The sequence below is a fragment of the Rhinoderma darwinii genome, chromosome 1 (genome assembly GCF_050947455.1).
Source record: "Rhinoderma darwinii isolate aRhiDar2 chromosome 1, aRhiDar2.hap1, whole genome shotgun sequence".
Lineage (NCBI taxonomy): Eukaryota > Metazoa > Chordata > Amphibia > Anura > Rhinodermatidae > Rhinoderma > Rhinoderma darwinii.
In genome coordinates, this window is record NC_134687.1 from 243109441 (window position 1) to 243121977 (window position 12537).

At 42.6% G+C, this 12537-nt stretch overlaps 1 protein-coding gene across 1 annotated transcript in view; it reads right to left on the reverse strand.

The window, feature by feature from the left end:
* ANKLE1 (ankyrin repeat and LEM domain containing 1) overlaps positions 1-12537 on the reverse strand; it is a 93083-nt gene that overhangs the window by 14775 nt on the left and 65771 nt on the right. Inside the window, exon 8 of the mRNA XM_075863175.1 lies at positions 9027-9156. Within this exon, the coding sequence (XP_075719290.1) occupies positions 9027-9156 (130 nt within the window). The remainder of the gene's footprint in view (positions 1-9026; positions 9157-12537) is intronic.

Consider the following 12537-nt stretch of genomic DNA (forward strand, 5'->3'; position numbering starts at 1 on the left):
CAACAGGAACCTTTCTCAAGCCATAACAAACTAAACAAAGTGTCAAGTATTTATAGGAGGAGTATACATAAATTGGCAATTACATAATTAAATGCATAATACCATCAAAACATATACATAGAAATGTGTCAGTTATGCAAAACGACATAAAACATGTGCATAGTTCTCCCACTGTAAAGCATATAGATATCATGAGATACATATAACAGTGTGGTGGTAAACAAACAAAGTGCTATGATTAGGGGCAATTGTGAATGATTGGAAGCAGGCAGAGGCTCATTAAATCTAATGATATCTATATGCTTTACAGTGGGAGAACTATGCACATGTTTTATATGTCGTTTTGCATAACTGACACATTTCTATGTATATGTTTTGATGGTATTATGCATTTAATTATGTAATTGCCAATTTATGTATACTCCTCCTATAAATACTTGACACTTTGTTTAGTTTGTTATGGCTTGAGAAAGGTTCCTGTTGAACCGAAACGTTGCTTTACTGAGGTGAATAAATCCACTTTTTGCTTTCATCTACTCTGAAGTCCTGGTGCCGTTGCTGTGGTCTATGTTTCTCTCTATTTTCTTGGGGAATTGATTCACCCCCAGGTAACGAGCACATGGCCTGATTTTCTGGAAACCATTGGAGTGCTGTGTTCATCTACCATTGGACTGTATATATATATATATATATATATATAGTTTATTGCCCAGAAACCCACATCCGTCTACTCACCATGGACCCCCACTAGTGTCCGGGAGCTTACATATTTTAGGCCTAACGCTAAATATGGGGTTGGTCAAAAAAACAACTATCCGCTCCTACTGAGCATCAAGAGCTGTCCACACTACCCCTGTATTTGCAGCAGTTATGTCCCGACACCGATATGAATCCATAATGCGCTTAATGCATTATACAGATAACTCCCAAGTCCCCCAATGAAATGACCCAGGCTACAATCGGCTTATTAAATAGAGACCGTTAATTTCCCTCCTACAAGAATCTTTCCTCAAATCCTACACCCCAGATCGAAATTTATCGGTGGATGAATCCTTGATGAGCTACAAAGGCAGTCTTTCATTCCGGCAGCTCATCCCCTCCAAATGTGGCAAATATGGTGTTAAACTATATAAAGTGTGTGAGAGCACAACAGGGTACACCTGCAGTTTCTTGATTTATGAAGGCAAAGACCGCCAAGTTAATCCCCCAGGCTGCCCAGACACAATTGGCACATCCGGCAAAAGTGTGGGACCTAATGGTGCCATTCCTGCACCAAGGGTACACAGATCATTTTATAGCAGTGTCCCCCTTTTTAAATCACTCCATGCTGAAAATACAGGGGTCTGCGGGACAGTCCGTAAAAACAGTGTGGGATTCCCAAAGCAATTGGTGTCCAGACGTGTGGAAAGGAGGGTGTCAGTCGCACTGGCAAGCGAGGGGTTACTTGCAGTAAAGTGGAATGAGAAGGACGTTTATATGTTGCCCACTCTGCATCAAGACACCACGGTGGCAGTTAGAGAGAGGGGGACCAACGTGGAAAAGTGTAAGCCTATCTGTGTGACAGACTACAATAAATTCATGGGGGGTGTAGATCTGTCGGACCAGGTGCTTCAACGGTTTTTGGTGAAGCGGAAAACCAGGGCCTGCTACAAAAAGTTAGCAATCTACCTAATTCAGATTGCTACCTATAATGGGTTTGTGCTTTATAAAAAAAACAAAAACAAACAAGGAACGCTCATCTTCCTTCAGTTCCAGGAGGAGGTTATTGGAGCGTCTATTTGACTCCAATGCCCCTGGACAACCCTACGAGTCTGAGGATGTGCGAAGACTTGCAGAGCACAACTTTCTTCACCCAGTCCCTTCCGAGACACTAAGGTGCCCGGTTTGCAGTAAGCATGGAAGGAGGGGGGGGGGGGAATAGTCGCTTCTACTGCCCGGTGTGCCCATCTCAACCAGGACTCTGCAACTACCCATTTTTAAACGTACCGGACAGTTTACAATTGTCAATTTTATTTAGGGATTGCCAAAATGGGGGGAGGTCTTTTTAGGAAGCCAATTTTAATTTATATTTTAAAATTAGTTTGAGGGCTTTCCAGGTGGGGAGGAACTCTTTTGGGAGAGTTAATTAGGGATTTAATTTTTTCAGAAAATATTTTACCCCTTTCATATTTTTGATCATTGTGTTTCTTTTGACTGTTTTTATGACTATGTCCTGCCGATCAAAGCTGTTATTTTTATTAATATTTCTGCATGGTGATATCGGCATGATCTATTTTTTTTTATTTGGAGGATCACTAATAAATCGAGCTGTTCCTAATCAATACACTATGGGCTTTACTACATTCGGGTTTTCGCAGGACCTCTTGCACCCGACAATGCTTCTGGAAATACTGACAATTTTGGGGATTAGTGATCCTTTACTGTTCCTATAGATGTATAAAAAAGTATCCGGCACAACAATTTTGAAACAGAGATATTTTTATTTTGTTTTTAATGCCAGTGGCAGAGTTTCGGTCTAAGCGACCTTCATCAGGCACGGAGCCGTGCTGGAAAACTGCATAGACGAGCGCTAGTGGTGCGGATAGCGGCTGGCCGCTGTGTCATGGCGCTCCTATAGATGGTTTTGGACACTGCCCCTTTATATATACTTTAACCGATTGGTTATTTTGCGCACATGGCGGTTCCTACCTTGTCGGGCAGGGGCCTGTTATGGTGTATCATGTCACGTGGCACGTTCGTCCCTCATATAGGGATTGATGGAGCTAAAGAGACGTTTTACAACCAGTCACTGAAAAAAAAAAAAAAAAAAGCTTGTCATGACCGCCCTACAGGTGGTGTTCTACCATGTCAACAGACTGAAGTTTGCAATATAGTTGGAGACATTTTCCTCCATTTTTTTTTTTTACAATATTGCTCATCACTCCAGTACAGTTTATTTTTTTTTTCTCTGACTGATTTTATATTAGGAATTCTGTCCACAATGACATCATAATGGGACAGATGCGGGACAACTGCTTTTTTGCAAGACAGAGTCATAAGTACAGGCAAATACGAATATAGTGACATGCATGCATCCAGCGAGGGCACTGTGGCAGCATCCACAGAGGGCACTGTGGCAGCATCCACAGAAAGTGTAGTTTCCAAACTACACTTGAGGGGTGTAGTTTGTAAACTACACCAAACTCAAGGAATTCGTTTAAGGGTGTTGTGACCATTTAGACCCCCACCGTTTTTTCACAGAAGGTATTTGAATTGGGCTGTGAATTAACAAAAAATGACTTTTACAATAATATGTAGTTTTTTCTCAAAATTTTATATACAAGGAATAAAAATACCCCATTTTGTTGCCCAATTTGTCCTGAGTGCGGTAATACCCCATTTGTGGTGAAAAACTGCCATTTGGGCCTATGGGAGGGCTCAGAAGGAAAGGAGCGCTATGTGTTCTTGGGAGTCCAGATTATGCTGGATTCGTTTTCGGGTGCTATGTCGCATTTGCAGAGCCCCAGAGGTATCAAAGCAATGGAAAGCCACCAGAAGTGACCCAATTTTGGAAACTACACCCCTTAAGGTATTCATCTAGAGGTGTAGTGAGGATTTTGACCCCACCGGTATTGTGTAAAAGATAATGCGCAGCAGATGGTGCAGAGTGAGATTTGCAATTTTCTATACATATAGGCTATGTCAGTATCCGATATATTGTGCCCAGCAAGTGCCACTGAAGACATTCACCCCATAAACTGTAATGTGGGTTCTCCCAGGTACGGCAATACCCTACATGTGGCTGTTAGCTGCCTGGGCATACAGCAGGGCTCAGAAGGGAAAGATCAGGAGGATAAGCTGTGCGGAGTGCATCAGGGTAAGTAAAACTGGGGTAGATTAAAAATCAAGGAATGTACGATTTTAAAACACTTTCATACAGAGCCCTGGTTTTTCGGGACACGTGTTACATTAATATATTGTGTCCTTCCTTATCCCCCTCTTATAGCAGACTTTGCTCCTCTTTTGACCTTCTTACCAGTTTGGGGAACTTCTCGTTCTTGATAATCACCTCTTGAAATTCTGGGAAAGTTCCCCTCTGGCCTGTACATCGACGTAGCATGTACGCATTGTACAATGTCATATGTATGATGTAAACGGTCAGCTTCTTATACCACTCTCGATTTCCGCATGGCACTGTAGGGCTTCAGGACTTGATCTGACAAGTCCACCACTCCCATGTACCTATTGTAGTCCAGGATGCAGTCTGGTTTGGGGGTCTCTGTACTGGTACCTCATACAGGTGCATGGGTACTGGTGTGGCCAGGTATGGTCAATACAAGGATATCTCTTTTGTCCTTGTACTTGACACACAATATGTTGCTGCTGGATTGTGCCCTGCCCTCACCCCTTCTGAGTGTTTGCCCAAGCAGAGTCTTAGAAGAAATCTGAGAGGCCTCAATAGAAGTGCCGCATGCCACAGTACTTCTGGAAGTCAGGCACTTGAAGAGGGGGACGCTGGTATAAAAATTATCCAGGTAGAGGTGGTAACCCTGGTCCAGCAGTGTGTGCACCAAATCCCATCAAATTTTTGCATTAACTCCCAGTAAGTGGGGGCATTCTGGGGGTTGAATACTGGTGTCCTTCCCTTCATATATCCTAAATTTATAGGTATATCCTGATGCACTCTCGCACAGCTTATACAACTTCACATCATACCTTGCCCTCTTACTCACAGGTACTGGCGGAATTGAAGCCTCCCTTTACAATGTACCAGGGACTCAACAATAGAAAACACACTTCTTGGGGGTGTATGCTTGGGCAAACCGGGCAGTGAAATGGTCTACTAGGGGTCTCAGTTTATACAAACTGTCACAACTGGGGTTATCTCGGGGTGGGCACTGCTCATTATCAGCATAATGTAAGAAGCGAGGTATTGCTTCATAACGCATCCTGGACATGGCCATGCGGTACATCGGTGTGTGGTAGAACATGTCCGTACCCTGTAGGTCCTAATGGATTGCTTTTTCAGAAGCACCATGTTCAAGAGCAGTCCCCAGAACTTTCCCAACTCTGCTGCGTCTACAGGGGTCCACCTGTGGTATTGGGCATAAAATGATGTGGGGTTCTTGGTCATATACTGTTGGGCATATAAATTTGTCTGGGACACCATAAGCTCTAAGCTTTTACCCCTGGGGTGCCATTGTAATTAGGGATTTGGGGCTCGTAATGGTCTGGTGTCGGGGTGCAAATGGGTCACTAGGCTCAGGGGTTTCAACGGTTGCGGGGTCACTTCTCTCAGGGGTTTCATCTGTGGTGGTGGTAGTGGGGCGTCTCCTAGGGGGACCCTCCTCTTCATCACTGGATGAGGAGGTTGACAGACTCGTCGGATGGCGAGACTTTTTTTGTTTTTTGTCAGAGGCAAGAAACACATAGGCCTCTTTAGCAGAAAATGACCTTTGGGACATCTTTATTATTTGTGTGCTTAGACACGTGTATACAGCAAAAAAACTTTAGAAAACTTGAAACAAAATAAAAGTATACTTCCCTAACTAAAAGCAAGAGAATGCTACCTAAAACATTTTTTTTTTTTATATAGAACAAGTGGATTTCCCTGACACTAAACCTAAGTAGATTTTGTGTGAACTTCCCTGACACTGAATAATCTAGATAGGTTTAGAGCTTTCCTGGCGCTAAACCAAACTACGGTGACGGATTCCGAACACTAAACCGAACTACGGTGATGGATTCCGGACACTAAATTCCCCAACGCTGACACAAACAACTGATTTTATGTGAATTTGCCTGACGCTAAACCTAACTACAGTGATGGATCCCTAACACTAAACCGAACTACGGTGACGGATTCCGGACACTAAATTCCCCAACGCTGACACAAACAACTGATTTTATGTGAATTTGCCTGACGCTAAACCTAACTACAGTGATGGATCCCTAACACTAAACCGAACTACGGTGACGGATTCTTGACGCTAAACCTATAAACCTAACTATTGTGACTGATTCCGGACGCTAAATTGCCAGACGCTATACCAAACTACGCTTTTTGACGGTTCCCTGACACTAACTACCCCAAACTAGCTGCTAACTTTCTAAACTAACACTTTTTTTTTATTATTGTTTTTATCATATTTTATAAAGAAAACAGTAAAAAAAAAATAATCCCCAGGGACCCACAAATGTGGCCCTGAGGACTCAAAATTGGTCAGTGATAGAGATCACTGACCAAAAACATAGGCGACAAGGGGAACACAAGGACAGGAGTGGGAAGTGGATACAAGGTGGTAAAAGCAAAAAATTATATAGATTTGTTATTTTTTCTAACTGCTCTGACTGACTCTCCCCACAACCGCTCTCTACGACTAAGTAACTCCAACAGAGCGGGTGCGGCAGGATCGGAGGTCAGAGCATGAAACTATGAATGCAATTGCTGCTATTGGTCACTCATCACTGACTAACCAATAGCAGTGATCGCGGAGGCGGGACCACTACGATTGGTCCCGGCACACTGCTGATCGATAAAAATGGCGATGCATTTTCCCTATGATGTACTATTCAGTCACTGAGCGCGAACGATGCAGTCAGCATGACTGAATAATAAGTCACTGAGCGCGAAGGGGTTAATCAAAAACATTTAAAATTGTAACCTGTATTAGCATCACAAATTTAAAACCTAGATAGGATTTTGTGAGCAGGTCCCTGAATATGTAAATCCTAAATTTGTGTGGCCAAGTGCCTTCTAATAAAGGTTACAATTTTAAACATTGAGTGATAATAAACCTAGATACCGTATATATCGGCGTACAAGACGACTTTTTACACCCTTAAAAAAATGTCAAAAGTGTGGGGTCGTCTTATATGCCGGATATTGTCTACATTAGGGATGCACGTTGCAGCCGCACAGCTCAGTATAGTAATACATGAATGTATGGGAGCGCGGCTGCGGCTGTGTAATTCAGCCACAGCCCCGCTCCTGAGTCATGATAAGTTCGCGGGGTCAGGATGATGCAATGCGGCCAGCGCTGCACTAATGAGCGGCGGCACTGGAGACAGAACATGGCGGGCGCGCTACAAAACACCCCCATGTTCTGTCTTCAGTGCCTGAACTGCCGCTCATTAGTGCAGCGCCGGCCGCATCACCTCATGCTGACCGCGCGCGCACTTCCTGTCAGGAGCGGGGCAATGGCTGTATTACACAGCCGCAGCCCCGCGCTATAACGGCGGAGATCACAGAAACCTCTCATCTCCGCCGTTATTCCCCTGAATGCTGCGATCACAGCTGACTGCAGCATTCAGGGGAAAGTGAGAAGGGGGGATGCCCCTGGATCGCGTCACAGGGAATTCCTGTGACGCGATCGAGGGCCATACCATATATGGGCAGACAGCCCAGGGTCTATTGACGGACCCCAGGGCTGTCTTACCATATTTCATGTTGTTAGGACATACCCAAGTATGTCCTAACAACTGCCTGTGTATTATCCGTCCACAGGTTAATGTACTGGCACATATCTGATATATGTCAGTACATTAAAGTTTAAAAATAAAGTAAAAACAAAGTATTGTTAAATTTAAAAAAAAATACACCTTCACCTTTTTTACAATAAACATTAAAATAAAAAAATGAAATAAACACGGCTTTCATTCACTTATTAATGTGAGGCATGAGGTGCGATGAATTTACCCTCCATGTTCCTCACATTAATAGTAATTAACCCCATCATGTACCTCGCACATTAACCCAATATGACTGAGAAACATGATGGGATTAATTACTATTAATGTGAGGCGCGTTCAAAATTCATCACACGTCGCGCCTCACATCAGAAAACGGAAGAATTTTTTTTTTATTACTGTTGGCAAAAGTATCGAAATTGATATCGAAATCGCAATACTAAACGAAGTATCGGTATCGAAGTCCAAATTCTGGTATCGTGACATCCCTAGTCTACATATTGTCTACACACAGGTTGTGTGTTACCTTGTGAGCCTGCAGTCCGGTACACAGGCTCCCGGGATGCACGGAATCCGCCACGGATCTGAGGGAAGCCGGTATTAGCCGCCAGGGAACATCTCTGTAAGATGCTCTGGCCCGCCCTTTCCTCTCATTCCCTGCCTCTCAGATCTCGCGCGATGAAGCAGCCTATCTGCGCATGCGCGAGTTCAAAGAGACAGAGAGTCCTGGGTCCTGCCGCCGATGGCCATAGTGAAGCGCTCCTGCACGAAATGGTGAGTATATCTTAAATTCTATATTTTAAGGGTAAAAGTTCGAGGTCGTCTTATACGCCCAGTCGTCTTATACGCCGACATATACGGTATATTGGAATAGGTGGAGTCGAAAATATGTTTTTTGTAGCATTAAATAAATTCTACGGTTTATTAATAAATTTGACCCGCTGCCCCCCTCCTAGGTTTATTCTTTTATTTATGCACGTTGAGAATAGCAGTTAGGCTCCAACCACTAGTTCAGGGAAAATTCGAACTAGAGATCGAACAGAGGGGAAAACTGCTAAAAAATTGCAGAACACAAGTCATAATGGCCAAAACTTGTGTTATTCTTTATGTACAAAATACATATAACAGCTTATACTGAAAACTCACCTGATAGCTTAGGTACGCTTTAAAGTGGTTTTACCATAATGAATATTTATCACCTATCCGCAAGATAGGTTATAAATATCTGATCAGTGGGGGTCCGACCAATGAGACCAGCTTACCTGCGAGCCCCTAATGAGTGGATCAGTACTGCGCATGCTCGGCCACCACTCCTGCTATTTCTATGGGGCTGCCGAGCGCTATCAGAAGCCCCATCAAAATGAATGGCTCACAGAGACCGCAAGATAAACCCAGTCTCATGACTGGGGGGGGTCCCAGTGGTCTGATCCCCACTGATCAGATATTTATCACCCATCCTATGGATAGGTGATACATATTTCTCATGGTTGAACCCCTTTAACACATTCAAATCTTGATATGCCGGTTGTATTTACAGCGAAGGGCAACTGCTTATACATATAAAATGAGTAACTTACCAATTGCATCCACCATGCTGGCTTCTCTTGTGTATGCTTCTACCGGGATAGTGTTTTGGAAACAGTGCAGAGATAGCACACCTTGACCGCTTTTCCAGATATCCAGAATGTGCTGTACTTTAGAACAAGGCTAAAAAAAATAAATATATTATACTAAACAATTTAAATAAAAAATTCCTACTGCTTTGGTTCTTCATAAGTATTTTGGATGCAGCCTAAATTTACATTGGAATTGGAAATCTGGGAATGTAAAAAAAACAAAAAACACAAGAATATGTTTGGGTGAATGCTGGCACAGCCATATATATTCATGCCCCCGATACGGCTCCATCAGTGCTCGTCGACTGCGGCGGCTTGAAATAGGGGCAAGTCCCCATTTTATGAGGATGCGCTCGAGAGATCTAGAATAGGAATAGAGGACATGAGTCTCTGTTCACACGGTGTAAATTTTACGCTGATTCCGACACTTTATCCGTGAGGGAATCCGCATGAAAAACACTTCTAAAAAGCCTCCCATCGCAATCCGTATTCCGCCGCAAAAACAGGGTCGGGTAGTCACATGCTGATTATCCCCATTGGATGGGGGTAATCAGCATGCAGAAATACGGCTAATTTTACTGCAAAACCGCAGCAGAAACCCGAGGTATTGGGCACTGGATTTTACCAGCAGCTCTTTCCCTGTAATATCGTAAGATTTTCAGATAGTCTGTCAAAACCAAGAGGTTAAAGAAGCTTTCAGGCAATAACAACTTATCTTCTTACATCTAAACACTTTAGTCATGTTCAGACGTGGCAGATTTGCAGTGCGAATTCCGCACTGAAAATCTGCAGCAATTTACAGTACAATACATATGTGAAGAATTGAGGGAATGCTGGTTATTTTCAATTTTACAGGATTTTTAACAAAGGATTTCATCCTTTAACCTCTTAATGACCAGCCTATTTTAGACCTTAATGACCAAGCTATTTTTTACGTTTTTCCATCGTCGCATTCCAAGAGCTATAACGTTTTTATTTTTGCGTCAACATTTATTTTTAAAATTTGTTTTTGTGTCCATATTTGAAGAGCCGTAACGTTATTATTTTTTCACCGATGCGGTTGTATGAGGACTTTTTTTTGTGGGAAGACTTGTAGTTTTTATTGGTACCATTTTGGAGTAAATGCGACTTTTTGATCACTTTTTAATCACATTTTCTTAAAGTCAGGATTCACAGAAAACAGCATTTTTTCCGTGGTTTATTTAATTTTTTACGGCGTTCACCGTGCTGGTTAAGTGATGTAATAGCTTTATAGTCGGGGTCGTTACTGACGCGGCGATACCAAATGTGTGTAACTTTTTTTAACTTTATTTTGGTTTTTTAATACTAAAGCAGTTTGTAAGGGGAAAAAGTGGGTTTTTAATTTTAATTTTTTTCACATTTTTTTTTTATTAACTTTATTAAACTTTTTTTTTTTTTACTAGTCCCACTAGGGGACTTTAATATGAGATTCTCCGATCGCTATTATAATACACTGCAATACTTTTGTATTGCAGTGTATTACTGCCTGTCCGTTTAGCACGGACAGGCATGTGCTAGGTCATGCCTGCGGCATGATCTAGAAGGCATTTGCTACAGGCAGACCTGGGGGCCTTTATTAGGCCCCCGGCTGCCATCGCAGACAGAGACACTTGGCGATCTTATCGCCGGGTGTCAGTGGGATGAGAGGGAGCTCCCTCCCGCTCTCAAAAACCACTCAGATGCGGTGCACACTATTGAGCACCGCATCTGAAGGGTTAACCGGGTGAGAGCGATACTAATATCGTTCTCACCCGGCAGAGCAGGGACGCTCCCAGCCCTCAGCTACGTCTGGCAGCTGAGAGCAGGGAGATTTGACAGCTCCCTGCTCGGTTTACTTTATTCTGATGCAGTGCCGTGAAAAGGCGTATGCATCAGAATAAAGCCCGTTAGTGGCCGCCGTGAAAAGGCGTATTGGCAGTCACTAACGGGTTAAAAATGCATACAGTGAAATTCCCAACAAAATCGAGTGTCGAAATTTGCATGTAAAAAAAATGTGATTTTGTCGCATATTCTTTGCGGATTTGCAGTGAATTCTGCAGCAGAAAATATCTGCCACATCTGGCCTTACTCTAAGGGTACAAACATGTGGCGGTTCAGTTGCATATTTTTCCACAAAGTTTTTGCGGCAGATTTCACCCTTTTTTTTTTTAATTCGTTTTATTTAAAATGCTGCAGACAGGATGAAGGCCAAACAAGTGCACCAAGAAAAAAAAATAATAATTATGTTACATTACATGGGATACAGAAAGAAAAAAATAAATAAATCAGCAACATTCAAAAACTTATTTTTATAGTTTGTCAATAATAACACTTAAAACAACAATAAAACCTGTTGTCTATGCCATTAAAATATCACAATTATACGAGGAGTGTGCAATAGGCAAAGCGAATAAGGTTAGGGACATACTCCATGAGACAGAAGTTAATGTTCCTCTACATCAAAAGTCTCTAGAGGAGTATCTAACCAGGGACCCCAGACCTTGAAGAATTTATCCGGACATCCTCTATGTTGATATACTAATCGCTCATATGTTATCACTGTAGTAACAAGACCTCTCCATTGAGCAACTGAGGGCGTGTTATCAGCCATCCAGTGAATAGCTATAGCCTTCCTAGCCAAAAACAGGGTTTCTTTCAAGAAAATGTGCATGTAGTGTGGCCAAATCTCTTCATCTAAGATACCAAATAAAGCCACCTTAGGGGAAATGGGCACAGGGGACGGTAAAAGGGAGGATAAGAGGTAAAATATTTGTGCCCAAAAATCAGAAATATATGGACAGTTCCACATAAGATGCCAGAAATCTGCATCGTAACAATGGCATCTGTGACACTCCGTTGTGGGTATTCTACCCATTTTATGCAAATAGGGGTCAAATAGTATTGGTGTATAATATACAACTGTATCAATTTATTATTTATCGCTGGGGAAACGGACATATGAGAGCTAAACACGGCATCTTTATCTTCCAATGTAAGATCTGGAATCTGCCCCAACCATCTATCAAATACAGGCAACGGCACCGAAGTCTGCTTGGAAGAGAGTAAATGGGCGTATCGTACTGATATGAGGCCCTTAGGTCCCTGTAATTTCAAGATCCCAATAAGGGGATAGTCAGATATAACACGAATGTTCGGTGGAAACTGGGAGTGGACAGCATGGCGAAGCTGAAAGTATCTATACCACTGTACGTGAGGGAAGTCATGAGCCTCTCTTAACTGCAGGAGTGTAACAAAGAAGCCCTCAGCAAAAACGTCTCCGACTTGACCTACACCGAAGTCCTGCCAAAAACACGAGTCTGGTATGCTAAATAATGAAAGCAGGATTATTCCATAGAGGCAGTTCCGGGAGAACATCAGTATAATGTGATCTATTTTTTGCAGCGCACCATATTTTTAAAGCCATTCTATGTAAAGGGAGCAACTCTGCAGGTCGCGTAAAATGAGGGTATTC